At 38.9% G+C, this 27,100-nt stretch overlaps 1 protein-coding gene across 15 annotated transcripts in view; it reads left to right on the top strand.

Annotated features, from left to right (window-relative positions):
• Window positions 1-27,100, top strand: part of dlg5a (discs, large homolog 5a (Drosophila)) — a 180,973-nt gene that overhangs the window by 132,085 nt on the left and 21,788 nt on the right. For 5 of the 15 annotated variants that reach the window (XM_041176337.1, XM_041176350.1, XM_041176344.1 and 2 more), the window contains 16 exons: window positions 400-532; window positions 1,755-1,882; window positions 2,031-2,206; window positions 3,329-3,432; window positions 4,168-4,260; window positions 8,759-9,787; window positions 13,136-13,319; window positions 14,460-14,613; window positions 15,118-15,231; window positions 16,529-16,659; window positions 16,753-16,854; window positions 17,984-18,028; window positions 19,194-19,359; window positions 22,863-23,025; window positions 24,545-24,684; window positions 25,450-25,614. In XM_041176337.1, the coding sequence (XP_041032271.1) occupies window positions 400-532; window positions 1,755-1,882; window positions 2,031-2,206; window positions 3,329-3,432; window positions 4,168-4,260; window positions 8,759-9,787; window positions 13,136-13,319; window positions 14,460-14,613; window positions 15,118-15,231; window positions 16,529-16,659; window positions 16,753-16,854; window positions 17,984-18,028; window positions 19,194-19,359; window positions 22,863-23,025; window positions 24,545-24,684; window positions 25,450-25,614 (3,027 nt within the window). The remainder of the gene's footprint in view (window positions 1-399; window positions 533-1,754; window positions 1,883-2,030; window positions 2,207-3,328; window positions 3,433-4,167; window positions 4,261-8,758; window positions 9,788-13,135; window positions 13,320-14,459; window positions 14,614-15,117; window positions 15,232-16,528; window positions 16,660-16,752; window positions 16,855-17,983; window positions 18,029-19,193; window positions 19,360-22,862; window positions 23,026-24,544; window positions 24,685-25,449; window positions 25,615-27,100) is intronic. The other 10 variants (XM_041176353.1, XM_041176347.1, XM_041176341.1 and 7 more) reach the window with 9 other exon arrangements.

Genomic DNA, 27,100 nt, shown 5'->3' with positions numbered 1-27,100 from the left:
TAACAAGGAAATATCACTTGCTTTATTTTGAGTTCTCCTATTTGAGGAGAGTACTTGATATTGCAGGACTTGGTCCTTCTCTCCATGTAATTTCCACATTTCCAGGTTAATTTTTTGTACTGTTGTGGCAAGCCCCAACTGAGGTAAATTTCATTTGGCATCAAAAATTTCAGTTATTTTACATACTTTATAATTTCAGATGAAGAAAGCTGCAAATCAGGCAGGCTCAACAAACCTGCAACACAAAACAGAAACCAATTAACAATTTTAGACAATTCTTGGAACCAGGGTGACCACTATTTAAATAATGAGGTGATCTGAATTGCCTGTTTAATTCCTGTTTAATATTTGGAACCTGTTATTATGTTGTATTTTCTCATTTTTCTTCCCTTGTTTAAGGGAGAAGATGGAAAACCAGCTGGAGAAGGAGGCCCGGATTCGTCAGCTTATGGCTCATAATTCCCATGATTCTGCTATCGACACAGATTCCCTTGAATGGGAGACTGAAGTAGTTGAATTTGCAAAGGACAGGGTATGTTTATAAACTTCAATGGTTAGTGCTGTAATGATTTTGCTCTCATTGCTAGCCACAACAAAAATAATCAGTCCAAGAACTGGAATAGATGCAGTATAAACAGAGTAAAACTGCTTTAACAACATATCTGAGAGAAGTGTCCTTATTGTTTCTGTGGATTTTTTTCTCTGCGGCAGTTTTCAATATGGCCTTTGAGTGAGATTTATAAATTGTACTAAATTATGATTAATTGTATGCTGTGGACTGAACTTTTAGGAGCTGAGTTTGGTTTGTTCGGTCGCTTTTCAGCAAATGGAAAGCGTAACTCTCATACCTTCATTTTGGGTTGAATGTGAATATAGTTCTGAGAAATGAAAGTATAATTTGTAACAAGTGATTTGTAACTACATAATAAATTAGAATTAGTTATTTCTGTATTTTGAATACCTTTACATGTAACTACAGAACACCCCTTGCCACTTCCTTATCTGCCTCACCATTGACATTTTCCCATGTACCCCCTACCAATTAACCTCAGTCCCAAGCTTGGGAGAAGAACTGTTCATCTCCATAGCTATTTCACTAACACACTAGCTCTCCAACACTCTCTGTTCTGGCCCTCCAGCTGCCATGGCTCCACTACCTCTGTTTATGCATTCAACAGCTCCCTTAATTCTGCCTTTGATGTCTTACCTAACTCCTCGCCGCCCCCCAACTCAGACACCATCTCCCATCCCTGCTGCTCTTAGCCAACTTGCTGTGTCATGTTATTAAGATGCAAAGTCACCTGAAACACAGCTAACAAGTGCAAGACTATTTCCAGGAGCTCTGGGCCTTTACTTTCATGCTGTACATCAAAGTCATGTCCATTGAACTGCTTAGGAGCTTTTAAAAATTTTCTCCTTAACAACTTACTATTAACATAGCATTACTTTTCCTGTCCATTCTCAGGTAACATTTAAATTGTAACCAGCATTTGGTTATCAATGAGCAGAGCTCTGTGCATGGCAGCAAACAAATATGTGCGGGGCTCCATAGCCCCATGTCATGGGAGCTGGCAGTGTCCCTTGGGTCTGCCATCACTATCTGTAGACATGCATGCTATACAACAAATTTGTGAAGGAAATATTCTGCCTGCCCTGATGAATGTTTTTGTATTGAGGAATCTGTTGTTGCTTATCTTACAGTTGTAAACTCAAAACCCTGTAGAATAAACTTCAGTTTATTTTTTCTGATGTAGGATGACATGGATTTGAAGGCTTTAGGTTTTGATGTAGCTGGAGGGGTTGATGAACCTTATCTACCTGGAGACTCTGGGATATTTGTTATTAAGGTAGATAAAGGGAGTATTGCAGATGGAAGGTTAAGGTATGACGAGCTAATTTCTCATTTCCTGTGACTATAAGATCTCATTTTGAATGAAAATTATTTTTTTTCTAAAAACAGAGTTCTTTCAAATGATGCAAAAGTTGTCTTTCATGGCTTTGTTTGCTGCATATTTTTATTTCCATCTTAGGGTGAATGATTGCTTGCTCAGGATAAATGATGTAGACCTTACCAATAAGGACAGAAAGCATGTCATTAAAGCCATACTAAATGGCGGAGGGGTCATTAATATGATAGTTCGAAGGAGAAAATCCCTGGGAGGTAGAGCTATTACTCCAGTTCATATCAACCTTGTGGGCCACAAAGGTAATTTAAATTTTGTTGTCTGTGTCTAAAGCAGCTTCTAACTCCAAAAATACTCCAATTCTAATTAACTGCTGATCCAGATGACTCAGCATTATGTGTCTTTTAAGAATGTATTTGGAATAAATGCAAATGAAATTTACGACAAGTGGAATTACTTGAACTGAATGTGTTTTGTTCACCGGCATACTGTATCTCCACTGTTGTGCAGTGCCCAGTGGGTTACGCATGTTATTTGCATTGGTAATGTAGATACATATTTGCATCCCTGACCTTGGGATATATTGAATAGGCTGGATTTAGTAATAAGGAAAACCAAAAAATGGTATGTTCATTTACAGCTGAAATTCTATTAGAAGAAAAATGCACATGGTTAAGGAGGGTAAATTTCTGCATTGAGGATGGATCTTACACGTGGGACCTAAGGCCTTCAACCCACTAGTTGGTTGTACAGTGGCACATTTAACTTGCATGTTTCAGTATATGGGTCCTTTCCTTTGAAGGAATCAGCTATATTGAAAATGAATTATGTTCCCAAATTGAAAAGTAAATCATTTTAAACATTTAGTAACAATCAGTTGTTGAGTTGTATACAGTTCATATTTGAAGTGCATTCTTCCAACAGGCAAAACCTTGTAGATGAAACTACTTTGATATTAATATGAAGCAGAAGTGTCAAAATTATGGACTCTAATACTTTTTAACACCATGAGCCCTGACAATCTGGTCCTAGAACCTTTGGTAACTCTGTTCTATTTACACTACTATTTTTTACCCGCAACTTTGTCCTGTTTGAAGATTTTGGGCCTGGAAAATTGAGAAGGGCTGTTTTAGTGCTAATGTCTCATTGTTAGAGAAATATTAAATCAATATGCTTAGATCTTTAGATCTACAATTTGAGATCTTTGAAAATTAATGGGAACATTGAGTTATATTTTATAAGGCCCATGAATCACCATAGCATTTGCCTAATGGACTATGAAGACAAAGAAAGCTTGGAGACCTCTGATGTATGGGAGAAATTAACTGTATTTGATGCTTTTTAAAGTACAAAGGGTTTTTTGATGTTTGAATTTAGGGTGAATAGCTAATACTCTGTTAATTGTGCATTTCTGTCTTTTGCAGACATTGGAATCAGCTTGGAGACTGGAGTATATGTAGCTACTGTTGCTCCTAGCAGCTCTGCTGCAAGAGAAGGATCCTTAACAGTGGGAGACAGACTCATTACAGTTAGTAATCTGAATTTACGACTGTGCCTAAAGCATATGCAGTTTTTCCCTCTGGCGAAACAGCTTGTTGGAGCTGCAACATGCTGTGCCATGGAAGCAATGGGACAAAGATTCAGTTCCCTCATGTCACTAAGTTTCCAATCTCAGGTATACTACTGTGGGAGGTAGCAAGTGAAGGTCAGTTATCCCTCTAAATTAGGGTAAGGGACTTGGGAGATATAGGCTAATGCATATAGCAACAGGTAACCATCAACATGTGCATAACATGAAAGGTCTGCATTGGAAGAAACTGAAAAGGATTTGAGCGATCATTTCTCATACTCAGAACATTTGGTCAGTGTGGGATAATTATTAATAAGCCAACGTACAGATCAGTGGTAGATCCACACGGTAGTGAGACCAGTTTTAGAGTACAGTGTCCTAGGATATAGACGTTTTAGAAAGAGCATTGACAAAAAGCGATCAGGATAATTCTATGCCTTAGAGGATTAAAATGTGGAGAAAGACTTAAACAACTAACATGTTCATTGGAGAAAAAGCTAAGGGGAGACATAATACAGATATGGATGGTGTGGAAGTAAGCAGTTTAATTATCATAGATACCAGAATGCAAAAACTTAATTCTCATTATTTATCAGCTAGTGTAACCACTACGATTTTGTAAACTGAAGGTGGACTCTCACAGTTGATATTAATGTACCTTGTGCTTTATTAATTAGTATTTTTCTTTCACAGATAAATGGTATTGCACTAGAAAACAAGTCACTGACAGAATGTGAAGCTTTGTTGCGAAATTGCAGGGATTCTGTCAGTCTTTCACTGATGAAGGTATGATTCACATGACATGATTTTATTATTTTTGTTTTTTATTATTTTGTGAGTAATACGACGAACAGGTCCAAAATGTACTTTGCTATCTTTAAAAGTTCCACCTTTAAATTACCTTTATTGTTCTGCTCATGTATTCTGTTCAGTTATATTTGTATAGCATGCCTCTGCAGAACAGATATCAACCCAGTTCAGATATAGCTAAAATAATTATGTATTAATTCTTTAAATTTCAAATAGTTTTAAGAATGCCTAGCTCACACCTATAATCCCTTGAAAAACCTCCCTTTCCAGATGAGTGAGGACATGGCAGACCTCAGCCAGGTCCTTGTGATAGTTACAGGTGAACAGTGTGCAACCTTTGACAGCCATAACAGATATGTCCCTTACAGTATAGATTCGTCAGGGTAGTGTCCTAGGCCCAACCATCTTCAGCTGCTTCATCAATGACCTTTGTTCCAACATAAGGTCAGAAGTGGGATGTTCGCTGATGATTGCACAATGTTCAGCACCATTTGTGACTCCTCAGATACTGAAGTAGTTCACGTCCAAATGCAGCAAGACCTGGACAATATCAGGCTTGCGTTGACAAGTGGCAAGTAACATTCATGTCACACAAGTGCCGGTCTATGGCCATCTCCAACAAGAGAGAATCTAACCATCACCCCTTGGCATTCAGTGGCTCTACAAACACTATCAACATCCTGGGGGTTGCCATTGACCAGGAACTCAACTGGACCAACCATATAAATAGTGTGGCTACAGGAGCAGGTCAGAGGCTAGGAATCATGCAACAAGTAACTCACCACCTAACTCCCCAAAGCCTGTTCACCATCTCCAAGGCACAAGTCAGGAGTGTGATGGAATACTTTCTACTTGCCTCAATGAGTGCAGCTCCAACAGCACTCGAAACTTGACACCATCCAGACCAAGGCAGTCTGCTTGATTGGCACTCCACCCACAAACATTCACTCCCTCCACCACTGATGTACAGTGGCAGCAGTGTGTACCATCTACAAGATGCACTGCTGGAACTCACCAAGGCTCCGCAGACAGAACCTTCCAAACCCACAGTCACTATCACCAAGAAGGACAAGGGCAGCAGACACATGGGAACACCACCTAGAAGCTCCCCTCCAAGCGATTCACCATCCTGACTTTGAAATATATCACGTTCCTTCACTGTCACTGGGCCAAAACCTTGGAACTCCCTCCCTGACAACACTGTGGATGTACCTACAGCACATGGACTGCAGCGGTTCAAGAAGGCAGTTCACGACCACCTCAAGTGAGTTTAGGGCTGGGCAATAAATGCCGCGATGCTCGCGTTCTATGAGTGAATATTAAAAAAAAAGTTCTACAGAGAGAATGAGCTCAGAAAAATGAAAATAGAAGCACCCATTTAGCCCTTTTATAAGTAGGTGTAGAAAGATTTGGTGTGGAACACCTAATTCTATCACCTCAGCGTTGGTTCTGATTAACTCACTAGTTGGTAACTAACTCACTAACCATTGTGGGAGCGAACACTCAACCCTGCTTCCTTTTTGGAATCAGGTCATAGGATTCTGGTGGCTAGATCACTAGATTCCATGTTCAGTTTAATATTTTTTACAGGGTAAGCGACAGAGCAACCCAGCCTCTTTGTCACTGGTTAGAACACCTTTGCTGATGGACCACACACTCAGAGATTATTTAATATAGAAACCGTTTAATACATTTTCAGCAGTTAGGGGCATCCAGCGATGTTTGTCTTTCTGGGCAATCAAGAACCCTTAAATTTCTGCTGAAAATTGAGCACATTTAGCTATTTAACTACTGTTTACTCATCCACTAGTCATTATGCTAGAGGGATGCTATCCAAAAGTGAATTTGGGAGGGGCTACTATGTAGGAGTGATAACAAAGAACCATAGGTGTGTTAAAGGTTAATCCATGCTTAATAGGCATTTTGTTCCAGTTTATGGGAAATGAAGGTTGGTAGATGGTGGAGTTCTCAAACACTGAGAAGAATTACTACACTATTATAGCACGTGACTAAAGTTTTGGCAGATCAATCCTGACAGCTGGTGTTACAGCAGCTTTGCAGGAGTCTCCCCATCCTAAATCTACCATATTTGAATATGCTCCCAGATGTGTGGAAAATGTAGATCATCAATGCAAGATATATTGCCTGCCTTAAAAGGTTGTCTTTGTTCTTTGAATGTGTCCTGCACACATCACAATCCCACCCTGCAAAGGGTGTAACATTGGAGCAGTAAGTTGTTTCAGCTTTGTTTTAGGTTGGAGTAGATAAGTATAGCAATGTTGGTCCTGTGGCTTCATAAAATGTAATAGGAGGCAGCGCCACATATTTGCTCAGCACATGGTTTCACAGAAACTATCAAGCTAAATTATATTTTTGTAGTGTGTGAAGAACTCATCTGAAAAGTAAATAAGACCCTTTTTGTTAGATAATATGGCAAATGATATTGGAAGCACAGTGTTGCTGGGTCCCTTGCTGTTTGTGGTATATATAAACGATTTAGACTTGAATGTAGGAGGGTTGATCAGTAAGTTCGTCAATGACACGAAAATTGGTGGGGTGGTAAATAGTGAGGAGGATAGCCTTAGATTACAGGAGGATATATACGAGCTGGCCAGATGGGCTGATCAGTGTCAAATGGAATTTAATCTGGATAAGTGTGAGGTGATGCACTTGGGCAGGACAAACAAGGCACGGGAATACACGATGAATGGTAGGACCCTGGGAAGTACCGAGGATCAGAGATGTGCATGTCCATCAGCCCCTTAAAGTAGAGGACAGGTAGATAAGGTGGTTAAGAAGGCATGTGGGATACTTGCCTTTATTAGCCGAGGCATAGAATATAAGAGCAGGGAGGTTATGCTGGAACTGTATAAAATGTTGTTTAGGCCACAGCTAGATTATAGCGTGCAGTTCTGGAATCCGCATTATAGGAAGGATGTGATTGCACTAGAGAGAGTGCAGAGGAGATTTACCAGGATGTTGCCTAGGCTGGAGAGTTTTAGTTATAAGGAGAGATTGGATAGACTGGGGTTATTTTCCTTGGAGCAGAGGAGATTGAGGAGGGGGACATGATTGAGGTGTATAAAATTATGAGGGGGATAGATAGGGTAGACTGGAAGGAACTTTTCCCCCTGGTGGCGAGATCAATAACCAGGGGGCATAGATTTAATATAAGGGGCAGGAGGTTTAGAGGGGATGTGAGGAAGAATTTTTTCACCCAGAGGGTGGTGGGAATCTAGAACTCACTGCCTGAAAGGGTGGTAAAGGCGGAAACCCTCATAACATTTAACAAGTATTTGGATGTGCGCTTGCGATGCCATGGCAGACAAGGCTATGGGGCTAGTGCTGGAAAATGGGATTAGAATAGTTAGGTACTTGTTTGACCGGCGCAGACTCGATGGGCTGAAGGGCCTTTTTTTGTGCTGTAGACGCTATGACTGTACATGCCATCATGCTATATTGGATGGTTATATAGACCGATTGCAGAGAATTACGTTAAATTGTTCATAGCTCATCAAAACCAAATATTTCAAGAAAGCAATTGTAATTCTGATAACTGCCTTATTGTAACTTAGTTGAAATTTGTGGAATTTGAATTTCGTACTTGAAAAACATTGTTTAAAAGTACCACCCCCACCGCTCATCCCGCCCACTCTATAGCAGGCTTATCACCTTTATTGAACAAATAACAATAAATGTTTTGAATCGTCATAGAAATCAATTACAATGCTCTAATTATAATCTAGTACAACAGTTATTTTGGAGAGACAGCTTTTCAGTAAAATTTGCAGATCACTAAAGTGCGATTACTTTAATCCTCTGTACTTAGTTTTAATACTTCTGCAGGGTAAACCTTTTGTTCTTTTGGTTCGGAGTATGTGCATACATATTACGCTTGTATTTGGATATGAGCTTTCAAACTGCTTTGGAGAGTTATTACAAACCTAACAATAGATAGTTATCGTCTTAAGTTTAGAGCTCTTATAAAACCTTTCAATGACGTTTCCTTCAAAGCAAACGTTTTTGTTGTATCTAGCCATGATGGTAAGCTGTTAAAAATTACTGCTTTTATTTAAGCTTAGAAACACCAGCGATATTGTCCACCATTTATTGTGGACAAATGGTGTTAACACTAATAGCAGTGCAGGCTGTACCAAACATTAAGAAATAATAAATATTTCAATCCTGATTAAACTGCAATCTTTTACCTCCACAGATATATTACCATTTGGTAGACCTTCTGTCCATAGCAATGCTTTTTATCAATGTTTTGTAAGTTTCGTGTAGATAAGAATACATTCTGTTTTGAAATTTAAATATTCTGACACATTTACTTTTTAACCTAATTACATATGATGTAGTCTCCTTAATTGTTGAGACAATATTTTGGCACACAAGCTATTCAAAGCAGGTCCTAGTTGAGTAGTATTGTGGATTACTGAAAATGTGTACTTATTTTTCCCCGTCTTTGAAGGTGGTTCCTCAGAGTTCCTCTTGGAGTGGACAGAATATACTTGAAACACTAAAGGAGTCTGAGAAATCTGGTAACTGTAGGGTTCATGAGTCAGAAGTACAGGTTCCTAATACTCGAAACTTGAAACATAACAGTTCAACACAGACTGATATTTTCAGTACAGACTCAAGCATACTTGACAGCAAAAATGATAGAGCTGATCATGAAGATGGCACTTATTGTGAACACAAACAATTTTCAAGCTGTCCCTTGCAGCCTACTACACATAGGACAGCTGAACATACTCGCCACAATTATTCTGACCACAAAGCTGGTCCTTTCAGTCCTGAGATATTTTCTGATCGAGGCTATGGGATTGCGGAACACAATAAAAGACGCTTCACCTTTGATCCAACAGTTACGGATTGTGTGGTGGTAGAGACTGATGTGGAAAAAGGGCATAATTCTAAACACAGTGGCGGCACTTGGCCAAAAACAATGGTGGATGTTTCACCTTCTGAACCTGGGAAACTCTCCATATTCAAACTGCCAAAACAAAGGAAGCCCATCTTTGATCCTGATACCTTCAAAAGGCCACAGACTCCTCCAAAGATGGATTACCTCTCTCCAACACAAAAACAGATACATTCTTCACAGTCCTCAAAGGGTGAATCTGGTTCAACACCTCCCACACCTCCTAAGAGGAGTGATTCATTCAAATTTAAACACAAACAACAAACTAGCTCTGCTTCAGACTCTACGATAACTACTGGGTCACCTCCGACCAGCCCCACAGGGCCTCAATCCCCTGTTCCCCTTGGAGTAAAACAGGAGACAACGCATGAAACTCATGATAGAAAGGCTGGCCACTATCAACCTACTCAGTACTTAGAGGGAAGTACTTTAATGCCTCCAAGGACTTCTGAGGAGGCAGAAGGTAATCAGAGAGTTGAGGAGGTAGAGCCTGTGAACCGACGTCGACCAAAATCTGCTCCTGTTTTGAGACCGAGCAAACTTGCTCCCTTGATCATCTCTGGACTGTCCCCTCAGGTACGTAATGGCATTTGATTGGTAAATGACAAAATCTCTATTTTTTCTTTAAGGCCATCACGAATGGTAGTAATTTTGTAGACGTGGAGGAGGTTAAAAATGTGATATTCACAATCATCATTTTAAGGCTGCCATTCAGGTAATTCCTGTGGAAATATAATTGATATAGAGACTGATATAGAATGTCCTGAATGAGAGACTAATGCCTGTGTGGGTGGGTGGAATTTCTGAAGATTGGCAACTGCTTGTAAATCTCAAGTTCCAGCTCTTTGAGAGAAGCCTGATTGTCATGATCAGAAATAAAAAACAAGAAATGACTGACCGGCATGATGGGGATGTGGATTGGTGCAAAGTCTGTATGTCTATCCAATATATTTTTAGTGGACATGCACTGGACATCAGGCTTTTTAACTTTTTAATGTAATAATTGACATTGAACAGATGAGTTGATGCTGAGACTCCTCTAAATTGTTGACCATCTCCACTGCAGTCAAAACAGTAACTCTTCCTTGACCAGATGAGGGACTTTAAGCATCTCTTGGGAATCTGCTTGCATGTTGAGTGTCAAGCTTCCCTTTAAAAAACATGCCAAACCTAGCACTGACTGTTTTCAATATCCTTATGAGAATGGTCAGAAGAGTGAAGTCTTCATGTGTGTGAAAAACTTACCAAATAATGAAAGGTAATTATGATAGTTGTCCTTTACACTAAAATTGAGTTCCATATAATCAATGCATTATTTTATTAGGGGGAGGAAAATTAACAAGAAAACTGGCTAAGAAATCTTAACCAGTTAATAAAATATGATCAATAACTGTTTACATGAGAAATTAAAAGTTGGAATCAATGGAAGTACACACATCCCTATCTAGGTTTGGTGGACTGATTCAGTTGCACAAACACCTGTTAATGGAAGACCCCATGGCTACTGTGAGGTGAAAATTTTGAGAGTATTTGCGATTCTTAGGGCGGTTTGTGTAGTGGAATGACTCTTGATATCGTGTCAGTTCACAGATCAACCATGATTTCATTGAATGATGGAATAGGATCATGCGGCTAAATGGCCTACTTCTATGCATTTATTCCTTTTAGGAAAAGGCATTGGTGATGATCAGTGATGGGGGATAATACATTCCATTATCTATCTGAGCAACTCTTGAATTGACTTCCCCAAAGAGGGATAGTTAACCTGTTTGGCTTAGTTTGGTCAGTGTAGATGCAGAAACAACTGGAGGAGATGGAGATAGAAATTTATGTTGCTGTTCAGACTAAAGTCATCAAAAGGACAGCAGGCAATGCCAAACTGATGGTACGTGCCAAACACAAGAAAAGGCCTTATCAACAGCGCACTGTTAGGTGGTGTTGGAACTAAGGCAGCCGGTAGGAGTGGCACCATTCAAGGGCTAGAACTTAACATCTTTCTGATCACTGTAAATAGTGTTACTTGGATAGTTTTGAACTTTTTAAGGGCTGTTGTAAGAGAATGTTAGAAGAAAGGAACACAATCTATTTGACAGGATTCAAAATAATTTGTCTTTCTTGCCAAATTTCTCCCCTACCTCCTTTCCTTAAGGTGCTGATTCCTTGCTGGGGTGCAGTTCCACAGGTACAGTTTATCCTTGGTACTTCATCATGTGGCCATTATTCATTTGTGAGTCTCGGTAATGAATTTTGGCATGTTATTTGACCATGGGAACCATCTCAGCAAAACTTCATCCTGAGCAATGTGAAAACTATGCTCCTGGAACTTCACTGGAATTCTGTGGCAGGAAATCAGCAGACAAACTGGAGAAATGGAATAAAAAACTTAAAGGTGGTTTCCTGCTGAAATTGTGGCAGGAATTTGGGAGAGCCCCACAGAATATCAGGGCCATGGACATTTTTCCAGATGAGCACACAAGTTTTGCTGTTTATGCAGAGTATAAAATGAACAGTACAGATTGTGAGCAATCATGTTTTGGGATGCAGGATTAAATAGTTGAAGTCAGCTTAACCTGTCTCATGCTCTGGAATCAGGGATATAAACACCATGTGGTGTGATGAAGTACTTTTAAGGATTCACAATTTGCAATAAAAGAGAAATGAGTGTGTCCAGAATTTAGTAAATGTATTTTGTGCACAAGTGAGCATCTCAAGCTGAAAATATCCCAAATGTAATCTATTCATGTCCAGTCATCCATGAAGCAATTTCTGCACTCAGGATTGTGTGCTACAAACAGGTACCCTGTATAGTGAAAAACAAGGCACCGAAGTGAATTCAATGCCCTTCTTTGTAGGAGGTCAATAAATACAATGCCCTACTGGAATAGCAACTCCATCTCACATGAAAAAAAGCAACTTCTTTTCAAGTGTGTTTGTCTACCTTTCGAGGCTGGATCTGCTCTCACATATGCAAACAGTGATTTAAAGCAGATCTTTTTCTATGTAAATAATTGTTGAAGCACAGTGTTGGCTTTTTTTTTGAGTGTGGTCTTAAGAAGGCATGTCTTTAGTCAAAGGTACACTTCTGGGAAACTGGAATATTAAGTACAGCCAGAGGAGCTGTGTTAAGCACGGCTTTATGGTCACGATTACATGCAGCTCAAGTGCATGAGCAAAACAGTTAACATCAGCTTTGTTTGAATTTTGTCCCTTTGCTTTGGTGAATTTCATATATTCGTGCAGCTAGCTTTGCCCAGTGGTATCAGCAATACTTGATATAAAAATTGTTTAAAATTAACAGAAATTGAGAAGCAGAAGTAGGTAGATTTTTAAGTTTGTCATTCATTACCCCTTTTTTTCACCCATTACCCACAAGAACAACTTAAAAGTACTCTGATAGCTAGCAAAATTTGTATTAAAGTGAAGTTATGTTATTGGTTGCATTGACTTGGAAAAATGCAGCATGGAAGCGGCAAAGGTTGCAGGTGGAAACCTGTTCAAGAAACAGGCAAGAAAGGGCGTTTAAAAACTAAGAGGATTCATGTTGCAAAGGTTTAATGGAAGTGATGTTGAGGGAGATGGAGGGATCTAATAGATTTCCAATATACTAAGCCCCAGAGTGGTAAGATGCCTGGGAAGTTCAGAGACTTCCAAATATTGAAAGAGGGAAATTCTGAGTAAAACCAATCTGGGCTGTGCTCGCTGGTTGAAGAGAAGCAAAAACACAGAGCATGAGTGGGTTCCCTTTTTAAAGGGTGGTAATGTTGTGGCACCGAGAGAGTAATGAAGATGCCATATAGAGAAGATAAAAAAGTGCTGTACAATATAGAGAAAGCACGTTCAGAATCTAATCTGGAAGTCCTTTTGTCTTTTAGTGAGGAATTGTTGTACTATAGATGACTTGAGTGCCATTTTTTATATTCACAGGAAAATATTGACCCTCATTCACAGTATGACAGTCATGCATCTTGCTCACCAATTCTCAAATACAACACAAGTGAAGAATGTCTGTCTTTGGAACTACATGAATGGCACCGGTATACACCAAAACGCTCACATATTCACAGTGGTGGCTATGTGTCAACAGTCTATAATGGTGCAGCAACAGCAGGTTGGTTTAGAGAAAGAAATCTTTGGGATATCTGGTGCTATATTAAGAAACATACTTTATCTGCTCTTTATTTTAGCATTTTGAATCACATTCCTGATTCATTTCTTTCTTGAAATGTCATTTAAAAATTGTTGTCAAAACTTTTGGATATGGAATTGAAGATGAGAGTTATTGTTGACCAGTAAATTTTATTGTTTACTCTGTCAAATCTAAATGGTGGCAAACCAAAGCTCCAGTTAAACTGGTGGATGCTCTTTTAGAACGTAATTATGTGCAGATGAAAAATGTTGCACAACAAATTAAATATCATTGGATAGAGTAGGTCTCTAACCTTTGATGCAGATATACATGTTGCAACTATAGTGGTTTATATGTAGGAGGCTGAAACTATGGATTTCAGTTCAAATAAAAAACTTTCAAATATTCATGTCGTTGTTACAGTTTTATTGCAGATGCATTTTAGAAGGAAGAATTAGGAGAGACTGTGTAATCTGGTACAATTTGAAAGAAGGTGCAGGAACAGAGAGATCTAGTGGTTCCCGTGCACAAATCTTTGCAGGACAAGTGGACAAGGCTGTTAAAATGCATACTGAATTCTCAGCTTTATAAATTATGGCATAGAGCACAAAAGCAAGCAAGTTAAGCTAAGCCTTTATAAATCACTGGTTAGATTCAGCTGAAGTATTGTGTGCAATTCCAGGCAACACACTTCAGGATGGATGTGATAGCCTTTGACAGGGTGCAAATGAGATCTACCAGAATCGTGCCAGGACCGAGAGCCTTCTGTTGTATGGAGAGACTAGAAAAGCTAAGATTGTGCTCCTTAGAGCAGGAAAAAGTAAGAAGGATTTGGCAGAGGTGTTCAAAATCTTGAAATTTTTTTATGGAGTGAGGAGAAATTCTTCCCTTGGCAGGAGGATAAAGTATTAGGTTTTCACTAGGTGCCTCCCTCTGTGTACTATAATTATATTTTTTTGAAATTGAGCAACAGGATGCTTGAACTAAACTGTTGGCTTTCTGGTGAGCATTGCTCACTTCTGCTTCGATCTGTCACACCCTTTTCATTTAAGAATGTATAAGTGAAGGTATTTATTTAGTTGGTGCAACCCTTTAAATTTAATTTCTACATTCTATACTCAGGCAACGTGCAGAGAAACTTTGTGCCTTGTCCAGCCGTGACAGCGGTCCTGCGGAATCCGAATGTTCCTTTCTTCACCGTTCGCAGTCGCATGGTCCACAGTGCCAACTATCCCTCCGTGGCTAGTCAGATGTGCTACCCCCATCCACAGCATAGGTATTCATCACCCAATAGATTTGATTAGCAATCCAGATTCCTTATTTCTGCTGAGCCCCCCATGATCTTGGACAATCTTTAAGAAGAAAATTTAACAAAAAATGCTCATATAGTGCACTTTCAACACCTAACGAGCATATACTTCTTCAAGGGTACTTCTATGCAAATTTTTAAAATAACACTGTTAGCTGCCTATGCAGCCATGCTGAACTTTACTCGATAAAGATGTGTGTATTTTAATACTAATTATAGCACAAAGTCTTGGGTTTGATTCAATGTAAGTGGCTTAAAACAGGTATTTTGAAACCATTATTATGTTCAAATAATATACAATTGATAAGTTTATTGTACAAACCTTTCTGAGGACATCTGCAACAGTAAAAACCACGTTAGAACCAAATTAGAGTTTTCTATTTTAGGAAGAGAAATTCTGGCTCAAGTATTATACATTGGGTCAGAAAACCTTTTTAAATCACTTACAGTTTGTTTTCCTCCTGTTTAAAGTAGAACAAGGAACCATTCACCAACTGAAAGCTTTAATGGTTCTCCACGGACCCGGCATAGGCCTCAGAGTGCAATTTGCTTTCCAGAATCTGTACATGCCTTTGACAGTTTTAGGTGAGAATACTTAAAACATTTATTATAGGTATGGTCTGGCTAAACCAGACTTATCAAAAAATTTAAAATGCCACAATGTATGAAGCAGCTTTAAAATAAGACCATAAAATAACAAAGCATTGAATGTACCGCTACTGCTGCAACAACAACTTAAGATTTACAGGGCAACTTTAACCTTGAAAACATCTCGTGCTGTTTCACAGACATCATAAACAAAATTAGTGCTGAAGATGATTTTATGGAAGGTGAGCAAAAGCATGGTCATGGAAACAGGTTGTAAGGAGGGCCTTAATAGGGGAAGGGGAAGTGATAGGGTTTACATTTGACCTGAAACTTAATTGGACCAGCCTTATTAATACTGTGGCTACAAGAGCAGATCAGGCGCTGGAAATTCTGTGGCGAGTAACTCACCTCCTGACTACCCAGAGCCTGTACGCTATCTCCAAGGCATGAGTGCAGCTCCAACAATACCCTGGAAGCTCGACAACACCCAGGACAGAGCAGCCTGCTTGATTGGCGCCCAATCCACCACCTTAAAACATCTACTCTCTCCACCACTAGTGCACAGTGGCAGAAGTAAGTACCATGTACAAGATGCACTGCAGCAACTTGCTAAGCCTCCTTCGACAGCACCTTCTAAACCTGTTTCCTCTACCCCTTGAAGAACATGGACAGCAGACACATAGGAATACTACTACTTGCAAGTTCCCCTGCAAACTCCACCATCTTGACTTGGAACTATGTTCTTTCATTGTCTTTGGATCTAATGGAGGATGAGAGCCAGTAAAGAGAGCATTGGAATAGATGAGTCTGGAAAAGGGATGGGTAAGACTTTGAGCAGCAGGTCAGCTGAGGCAGACAGTGCACTGAGATGAATTTAGGCAGGCTTTCTGATAGCAAAGAGGCAGATGATGGTAGTTCTGCAAGAGAAAAGGGACAATATTTGAGAAGGGACAATTTACATGTCAGCTAGCTTGTGGGCCAGGGAGGGAAATTGGGTGATCAGTTTAGTGGGAAGGGATTCAAGGGAAGCGGATCTTCTGGACTAGACGTTGTCATCCCTGCAACTCAAAAGCTACAGAATTGGTTGTAACTGTTAGGTAAGAAGATCTTTAGAACTGCTTGGTGGAGAAATAGAATGACATTTGGTTTTGGACACATTGTAAGAGGGTTAAACTGATTTAATATTCTCATTTCTAAATTAATGTTTTGAATTTGCACTTTTGTTGTATAATTTTACTTGCTATTATAAAAGAACATTTAACTAGAACAGAATAAAACTTAATTTGCTTTCTAGCCCACAGCATCATGCACACCACAGCTTGGATCTGACTGGCCCAGATCACAAACACTCGAGTGATTTGTCTGAGTCCCCCAGAAGCACAACACCACATGGAACACAGTCTCTGCCTGCCAGTGCGCGTATCGGTAACTCTTCACTTGCTCAGTTGATTTATTTTTGGAATATTGCCAGATTTATTTGCAAAAGAGTGACCACTGAACCTTTTTCTGGTTTTTCAGCAGGTTCATCAAGCAGCCTGGCTTTTGCTCCAAGTAAAAGTGGACGGATTCGAATCCCTTCAAACACCCGATATCCCCGATTGACAACAGGTTCTGACAGAGGTAATCTTCTGCAACACATGATTTAACTGTTACAAGCATTCTCTTCTTTTTGCTCCCCCATTTTTTTCCCTCTGGAGCTCAGGGAGGAGGAGGTAAGGAACATATCAGGTGAATGACTGGTGTATGGTCAGTTGATGGATTTGACTGTGGTTGTCATGAAACTCTCCAACCACAGCAAGTGAGCATCTAGAATCATTTCTAAAACCTTAAAGGGTTTGTAATAGGAAATTAGAGATCTATATTGAAGCACTTTGAGTTTCATAGCAAGGAAGTTTGTTATTTGAATTACGCTCAAGTTAAAAATCAGACATTACTAAAAATGTTTAAGGACTTGTAACTGTTTTGATGTTGCTTGAGTTATGATACTGCAGACAGCTGACAGCTCATATCTCTGCAACACTCCAGGGGTGGATTCCGACTTGGGGTCCCTCAACTAAATTCCGGTCAGTTGATTTTAATAGTTTTATTTGCACATATTTCAGAAATAAGAGATTGGTTTTACTTGGAAACTGCCAAATAAATAGAGCTAGTGTGTGGACTATACCAGATGTTCGTAATCTTCCTAATGTGCTATTGTTGTCAACTATAACAAGTTAAATCAAGTGTTCTTGAGGATCTTTTTCTATCAAGTTGCTTGCTCGTTTACCTTTGTTACTTTGTTGGCTCAGTCCACTGGGGGTTGGGTGTGCTCACCAAGTCATGGCACTTAGTAATGGCCTTCAGCCTTGCCAGCCTAATCTATTAAGAATAATTAAATTTGCCCCTCTCGGGGAAGGATGATGCAGTGCTTGTGTTTAAGTATTTTGTGTGGATAAATTGGGAAAGCATTTTCATTTCCTTAAATAAGATCAATTTAACTCTTAATTTTTCTACATTTTTTAATATTTTTTCACAGGATGTGGCCATCGCTGGCTAGGCCAGCATTTATTGCCCATCCCTAATTGTCCTTGAGAAGGTGGTGTTGAGCTGCCTTCTTGAACTGCTGCAGTCCACATTGTGAAGGTACACCTACAGTGTTGTTAGGAAGGGAGTTCCAGGATTTTGACCCAACGACAAGGAACAGATGGTGTGTGGCTTAGAGAGGAACTTGCAGGTGGCACCCTTAAATCTGCTGTCCTTGCCCTTCTAGGTGGTAGAAATCGAGGGCTTGGAAGGTGCTATCGAAGGAGCTTTGGTGAGTTGCAGAGTGCATCTTGTGAATGGTGCACGCTGCTGCCACTGTGCGTTGATGGTGGAGGGAGTGAATGTTGAAGGTGATGAATGAGCTGTCAGTCAAGCAGGCTGCTTTGTCCTGGGTGGTGTGGAGCTTCTTGAATGTTGTTGGAGCTGCATTCATCCAAGCAAATGAAGAGTATTTATTCCATCACATTAGGGACTGGTGCATTGTACATGGTGGACAGGCTTTGGGGGGTCAGAAGATGACCACAGAATCCCCAGCCACTGACCTGCTCTTGTAGCACAGTATTTATATGGCAGGTCCAGTTCAGTTTCTGGTCAATGGTAACCCCCAGAATGTTGATGCATCAAAAGCAAATTCTAAAATTGTGGAAGTGCCAGTGTGTGGAAGAGTGGAATGACTTTGCTAGTACTTTACAATCTTTTTATTTTCTCATTGGGTGCAGTATGACAGTTGCCCTTTTTACGTTCACCTTGTCTTGTGTTGCTATGGCAATGTTTGGCTTCTAAGCTATTATTCAACCTAAAACCTTATCCCTTGTCTCAACAAAGTAATGAGTTAACCATTTCTAGTGTTTATCATACACAAGTAGTAAGGCACATGCGCAAGAAAAAAACATCTGCCTGGGATACTGTTGTATGGATCTGCTTTGCTGCAATGCATTTGGATTGCAAAACGCTTCATAAATCTGACATATAATGAAGAGCCTGTTGTGCTATGCTAGATGTTGATTCATTTGCTTATTATTTGTTTGGTAGATTCTGGCTTGCAATATGGCACAATATTTTAAAGAATACGCAATTTTTGCATTTTTACAATACTTATACAATACATAATATCTTAAAAGTAATCCTGCAGGCGACTTTTTGTAGAAAACCAAGAATTAAGATTTTGGTGGCCCTTTTATTTCACAAAAAAGCCTGTTAACCCACGTAGGAAAGCTGACTGAAAAGAAGGGCTGCTACTTTTCAAATAGAGAAGAATTGAATTGTTGAAAACAGTGAGTAAATTTTCTGCCACAGATGTTTAACTGAGTTGGTACATGTGATACACTTGAGACTAAATTGAATATTCCTCGGAAATTACTGTAGAGAACATAGAGAAACTTGTTTTTTGTTTTAAACAGAGGATTTCTAAATAACCCACTTGTGTTTATAATCAGGTTCAGAGCGTAGCAGCCCCAGTTTGATTACACCCCCGCAGTCACCAATGAATCTGGAGACATCTTCATTTGGCAGCAGCCAATCACAGAGTTCAATTTCTTCTCTAACTAAGATCTCCATCAGTCCTGTATCAACAGGAGAACACCGGAAAGACAGGTATGAATGGTGTGTCCTTATTGCACATTTTATATTTAGAATTGTATGACTTCCTGCTTTGCTTCCTATTGTACTTGTGATAATACTTAATAGTACTCACTGAAATACACAGAGCATTGTCAGCACAGGATCATGTGTGACATGAATGTACTTTTACTAGAGATTACAGCCTTGCCGTTCAATGGCAATCCATTAAAATGCATGGGTTATGATTGGAAAGTCAGTCCATTCAATGTGAAGAGTAATTGAGATAAAAAAAATACATTTCTTACAAAATTATCCTCTGGTAGGAGTATAATTGAGTCCTTAATTAAATCCTAACATTGATATTTACAAGTGGAGACTTAACTAATTTGTGTTGCATTTTTTTATTTTGTACTACTCACAGTCCAATCTGCCATCATGGCATTGAGAGGATCAGACTCCATACCTACTCAAAAAATCAAACATTGAACAACCACATGTAGATTACTGTTGCTCACCTACGTCAGGTGACAAAGTGAGACTACAGTGAAAAACATCATGTTTTTGCAAAGTATAATTTTCCTGTCATTGCAGAATTAAAGTACCTTGCTTTCCTTTCCTTGTTTTAATAGTGATTCTAACTAAGCTGTGAGAACTTTCTGGTTTTCGGTGCATATGTTTGAACCAAACGTTGTAAACAACTGGTATGTTTTCACAGCATGTTTCACAACCTGAAGACAGTTTAAAAAGAAAATTTCAATTGAAATCTTCAAATACTTTTCCCAATGCTTTTTCCATCACCTGTGGTGGTGGAATTGTGCTTTAAATGCCTGGTTCAGACTTCTGAGCCCAGCCCTTCCTTCATGCAAGTAACTTGCATGTTTTGTGTTTTCAGTCAATCATTTTTTTTAATACTGTACAGAGCCAACAGAAATGATTTGTTAATGTTTTTATAGTTTATGACATTAATACCATTTTCATTGCAGCAAAGCCATGCAGTTGGTCTTTGAAAAGCATTGTTTCACTTTGTGATTATAGTCATTTTGTGGTGGCAGGACATAACATCTTCTTTACTATTCCAGCTCCATGCAAAGCAAAGTAACCACTACTTCCTTGAAATACAAGAAAACAAGTCAAAATGTGCTCTTGTTAGGCTTGTTGCTTAATATAGAAATATTTTAATGTGTGCTCTCTAAAAGCAGCATTTCTAGATTACAGGAATTATGTGATTAATCTATAACTATTAAGGAAACTTTTTATATAATTCTTATAGTGCATGAAGTAATGGTTGTATTATGTCTACAGCATTCTGGAATGTTCTAATTTAGTTTCCAATGATGTTTTAATGAATCTGGCTTAATAACAAATGTTCTATTAGCAAAGGGTGAGTGCTTTGGTATTTTAAGGTGTTGAATAAATTCATTTTGCCAACGCTGCAACACCTCTATCTATGGGCACATTTTCAATATGAATTGTGATTTCTCAGAAGCCAAATTATTATGGATAGCGATGTGCGTTTTTTAAAAATCTGCATCTTCCTTGAGGTTAATTTGATTCCTTGGAAAACAGCATCAAATAGTGGGTCCCAAAGCTGTACTTTATAGCCATGTCCTTACCAGTTGATTAACTTATTGAATAAGTTTGTAATTTAGAAATAATTTTGTGTTTATCACTGTTTCTTATATTTTTCTTATTTCTTACTCAGCTTTCTGAAGCATGAAAGTTTTAGGCTTTTTGAACACTTCTTTCTCTACGACTGTTTTTCTTTAATTCTGCCCCTTCTTTTTAGATACCTATTCCGTAATAGGTCCTTTCTGAGAATTCCTCTCACTCCTAGGCCTCGATTCTCATCACTACGGAGTCTGAGGTTGGCCTGTTACAAATTAACTTGCTTTCTATTTTCCTGCTTGTGATTCTGAAGATTTGCTTTTTATATGTGTCATTTCCCATTTCTCAATGACTGCTTGGAAGCTCTTGCATGGCAACTCTAACCCCATGCAAGGTTGCTGTTTGTTTGAGGCTCTCTTGTTTGCCTGACAGCAGCTAATTGAACATTTAAATGTCAAAAAGTGAATAAAAATAATTTCTGTCATTGTGTCAAAAGGTGCAAGGACACTAAGAACAAAAAAATAAGAATTTCACTATGACTTGTAGGTGGGCTTGAGGTTTGCCCTCATAATTCATATGTTGGATAGAAACAGCATGCACTGAAGCAGAACAACCTAGTGATAGCCAAATAAATTAGCATCTATGCCGTGTTGATGTCATGAATATTGTTTGGTGGCTACATTTTCAACCCTATATTTATTCAGACTTTTAACATTAGCTGTGCATGAAGCAATTGAGCAAAATTTAATTTGCATTTACACTTGGAGGAATTGGAAATACTCAGCAGGTCAGACAGTGTCTGTGGGGCGAAGAAACGGAGTTCACATTTCAGGTCAGCAACCTTTTGGCAGTGCATGCTATTTAAAAAACCTTGGCTTATTGACATCAGTATTTTTTAGTAATTTAACTTGATAGTAAATGTGTAAACAAAAAACTTTATTAGCTGATTGGGTTATTTAGATTTGCATATCAAATAAAATACTGTATACAGAACCACAAATGAAATAGGCTGGTTACACAGCTTGTAAGAGCCCACAAACATATTAACATTTTTCAGGATTTTGTTACTGGAAACAGGATGGAATTGTACGCATTAACTACCAGCTATCTTTCTCACTCTGTTACATATTTTGATACATTTTGGTGTGGAATATAGCCTAAATACAGCAACTTTGATTTGCACATAATGTATAAAATTGGTTCTGCTGGAAGCTGGTAGAAGACAAATTTTCAAGTACATCTTTGCCTTGTTGGCTGCTGTCAGGATGGACATCGATACCTCAATGACATTTGTTGCTCTCGTGGCTTCCTTCAACCATGATTGTCACTGTGCCATGCAGTATAATTTATCTTGTGCTCAAATCATAAGAAAACTAACCAAGTATAGAATATATTGACAGGCTATGCAAAACTGCCTTTTTCTTCTGTACATTCCTGCTTATTAAATTTTAAGGATGATAGGATTGGAAAAGTTGTAAGCAGAGAAATTTGCTCGAGTAGTGCCGCTAGGCAGGCTGGCTTCGATTCGCTAGAGCAGGCAGAGCTGCTACCTTCATGGCATTCTCCAATGAAATCAGTGAAGAATGCAGCCTGCCTGCCTACTCACGGGAAATTGACATATATCTCCATGTTACCACTGTACATGAGCAAATTTCTCCCCGTACAGTTTTCCTCAGGTCAAACGTTCTCACCAACAAAGGGACAATAGGTCAAATAGCCTCCCATGTTAGCGTTTCTGTTTTCTGTTTGTAATGCACCCATGTCCGCCCAGTGCAGATTAAAATCCCATTTTGAATACCAGTTCAATTTGTCATCTCTTGCTCAGTTTAAAAATTAAACTGAACTTCAGGTGCTCTGTTGACTTATTCAATTTCCTATAAAAACCTTAGATTTCACTGAGTGTTACACTTAATGGAATTCAAAATGATTTTATTTTAAAGGCCCTATTTACAAGAACCCCGTCATGTGACAGTACAGAAAGGAACTGAACCCCTTGGAATTTCGATAGTAAGTGGAGAAAATGGAGGGATATTTGTTTCCAAAGTAATTGGTGGAAGCATCGCTCATCAAGCAGGACTTGAATATGGTGACCAGTTACTTGAGGTAAAGGCATCTAACTAGTTAATTGTGATAGCAAAATTAGCTGATGATAATGAGGAAAATCTTATATATTTGAAGTTTTTGTTGTTTTGCACAAATTTTACATGTTTGGGGAAGGGGATAATCCCAGTATATGTCAATGCCCAACTGCAATTCAGTTCAGTCAGTTTGCATTATGTTGTCAGTTTTGGTAACCTTATGCATTTGCTTTTAATGTTTTGTCTGGGCTTGTGTGTATGCCATTTTGTAGGATTGGAGCAGATTTTTGCAGGTGGGTCCTCCTGGCCTGGGTCATCACTCATTTTGGAATTTTGAGAGAGGATGCTATTCATTTTTCAATTATCTTTACTTTTATTAGGGTTGCTGTGATGTTCCTTGAGAGTGGTATCTCTAAGAAAGAGACCCATATTGTGTAGTTGCTTTCTGATCCCAATTAGAAGCTGTACATTATCTATTCAAATTGGCATATTCCCAAAAGCACTTTATCTACGTTTTGTTTCAGATTCTACTTCACCATAGCATGGAACTATAACTTGTTGCTTTTGTCTTCATAAGTTGCTACCGTGAAAATTCTTGGTGGTGTGACCAGATATTTTGCACAAATAAGTACTTTCTGATGACAATCCCGTTTCCTGTCCACCCAATATTCCTTCAAAGCTTTAAAAAAAATAGTAATTTGTACTGATGGTTTGTCAGAGTATGGTAGCGGTGCTCCTTTTAACCAGGTCTAAAATTATGAGAGATCAAGTTGATTTAACAGTGCAATTATTTTCCTGTTTTTCCAAACATTTTACACTTCCCTAAGTTTCCCCAAAGCCATTGATAGGGTATGAATCAGTTTCCCAAGGCTACAGACCACCGACAGCCAAGAGCTTTGGCTGGCGCCACCAATCTCCCACAGCTGCACAGCAGAAACTAACAGCTTAGTGGCCAGCGGTTTGAAGTGATTGCCATTGCAAGGTAGGTTGATACTCCAAATACTCTGTGTTATGGCATTCCTATCAGCAATATGCCAGTTTAGCTTGGTGGGAGCACTCTTACCACTGAGTCAAAAGATCGAGAGTTCAAGCCCCACTGCAAATAACCTAGATCCAACATTTTGGGCTTAACTGAGCAGGAGTGTTGTTTTAAAAACTATTTTTAAAGGACCACTGAACTAATGTCACATCCACCTGTTAAATGGAATGATCCCAGATATTGTGCAGAGAGGTTTTCCATGTTCTGGCCAATACTTATCTTCAAACAGCCCCACCAAAACAGATTTCTGGGTAATTTATCTCATAAAATGCTTGTGTTTTATGGCGTGAAAATAGACTGCTGAATTCTCCTACTTCATAGAAATAGTAATTAACTGGCTGTGAAGTGCTTTCTAATGTCTTCGAGACATGAAGGGTGCAGCAAAAACGCAGGTTCTTTTTATCAGTCTTTTTCTTTGTCATCTGTTCTTAACTGTTTGGTTTTAAGAAAGCATTCTTTGTTGCATACATAGCAGTACAGGTGATGTTTTAATATCTTTTGACAGTATAATGGCATTAATCTGAGGAATGCCACTGAGCAACAGGCTCGATTAATTATTGGACAGACAGAGCCATGCGAGACTATCACCATCTTGGCACAATATAACCCACATATGTATCAACTGGGTAACCACTCGCGTTCCAGGTGAGACTTCAATCGTACAAACTAGAACTTAGGTTTGGACACTGATTTCTTTGAGCAATGCAGCAGGTCACGTCCAATGGTTGCTCTAGAAATTGACATGTTAAGCTTTTCTTGAATATGTACTTTCATCTTTGGTCATCTTCAGCTATTACCAAGTCAAAGAAGCATAATCAGTTTTTCTTTTTAAATGGATCATTGAGCTTTTTATGTGACTTTAGTGCCTTTTAATCAGTGCAAATTTCCAATGCAGTTAGGCTAGTGGTATAAATTAGCAATAACATGTAATTTTTAAAAAACAATTGCTATTCATCAATTTTGCACATCTGTGTTTTTACAGAATATTTTTAAAAATATTCTCTTGAAATCTGCTTATAAAAGAAATTGAATGGGAATATTGATATGGTAATTTATAAAAAAATGCCTCTATGGATTAATTATGGTACTGACATTGGATGTTTTTTATTTTGTCTCCAAGTTGATACTGCAGTTTATTTCAGCTTTAAGTGGCAAAGGCAGAAATTATCTTTTGACCATTCGCCCTGTAGTATTTTCAGTGGGTATTAGAGAAAGAGAGAAATTTGCTGCAGAGTAGTGTCCCTGGGGTTTGCACCTCATTGCAGCCAAGGTGTTGATTAGTAGCTATGAGTATATTGGACTTGTGAATGTGTATGATAACCATTGTTAGTTTTCTATGCTGGCTGTTCTGAAAGCCTTCTAGATATTTTAATAACTGAAAGCTAATGCTTGTATGATCTGTGTTGCTAGTTCTCGACTGGAACCAATAAGCAACCATACGACTCCCCAGGGTAGTGGAGCAACAACCCCTGACAATCACTCCATAATTGATGCTGTGAGTGAACAAGATGAAGGGACAATAACCCCACCATCAAAGCAAACCACCCCAACTACTAGCCCGCGTAACTCTCTCAGGTCAGTTGTAAACAGAACTATTCTACAACACTTTGACTAAGCTATCTTCAGTATGGGTAGCAATAAAACTTTGTTCTTTTTATTCCATTTTGACTCTGGTCAAAGTGGAATTTCTTTGAGCTTCCACACACCTATTTCTGTTGCCTGGCCAGTGAACCACCTGCAATGTTAGAATAGTTGTGCTACTTTGAAGATAATGGTCAGATTTGGAATTTGGCAAGCAAAAACAACAAGAATATGTTTAAAACAGGGCATTGCTCACTGTGGTGTTCAAAGTTTTGAGGCTTCTGGATAGAGTAGATAGGGAGGAACTGTTCCCATTGGTGGAAGGATTGAAATCAAGAGGGCACCGATTTAAGGTGATTGGCAAAAGAAGCAACAGCAGCATAAGGAAAAAGGTGTTTACATAGTGAATGGTTAGGAACTGGAATGCACTGCCTGACAGTGTGGCGCAGGCAGATTCAATTGAAGCTTTCAAAAGAAAATTGGATAATTATCTGGGAAGAGAAAATTTGCAGGGCTATAGGTAAAAGGCAATGCGTGGGTCTAGGTGAGTTGCAGAGATATGACATGACATGACAAGCTGAGTGGCCTTCTACTGTGCTGTAACCATTCAATGACTTTATTGTTCCAAATAGAATTAATTTCAAAATATTACTGAGAATGTTGTCAACCTTTCATTCAGCATAATTAAGTGGAAAGTTTAATATTTTCTGCAGCCCTATATATTTTGCTATTTTAAAACTGGTTTTGTTTTTATAGTTTAGAATCTATCTTGTTACATACATTGTAACTTTTTCTCCTCTGGTTAGAGGCACATAGATTCAGTCTTGGACAACTCAATGTTGTGGTCTTGTTAAAATCTATGAGACTGTTCCAAAATGCAGGAAACTTCTCCTGGTTAGTAGCGTTGTTCCAGAGGGAGAGACTATGCTCGAAGAACTTTGAATATTTGGATGTTGGGTGATGACTGGACAGGGCCTGACTGTGTCTCCTCCATGATTAAACCTTACAATCCAGGCTCACACTAATAATTGCCATTTGATTAGGTATTGGAGTGTTATCAGTGCCAGTAGTTGCACCCTATCACAGGACATGGTATTTGGGGTAAGGAGGTAATAATTAAGAGGAGGAGAAGGCATACTGCTAGATGTTTCAATGAATTTGATGTTCCATGGAAGTTATGGCAAAATGGCTTGGTAAATTTTTCCAGCAAATAAACTGATCCACACAGACCAAGCAAGTCCCAGATTTGATGTCAGATCTGTGCTGAATTTATCATCTTAGCTAAAGCAATAGTAAGACAGTACGGTTGGACTCAGTACAGTGGTCAAAGGAGGGTAAATCAACTATTGACCTATTGCACCACTCCTTGCTGGACTGTGTGTATTCATCAATTGAGGATAGAATATGTGCTGAGCTGTGATGCTACCCTTGCTATTAACAGTGAAAAATTGATGACATGTCTGTTGAACAAAACCAAGTG

This window comes from Carcharodon carcharias, chromosome 28 (assembly GCF_017639515.1).
Source record: "Carcharodon carcharias isolate sCarCar2 chromosome 28, sCarCar2.pri, whole genome shotgun sequence".
Taxonomy (NCBI): domain Eukaryota; kingdom Metazoa; phylum Chordata; class Chondrichthyes; order Lamniformes; family Lamnidae; genus Carcharodon; species Carcharodon carcharias.
Note: the sequence above shows the minus strand (reverse complement) of the source record. Positions and strands in the feature narration are given on the sequence as shown.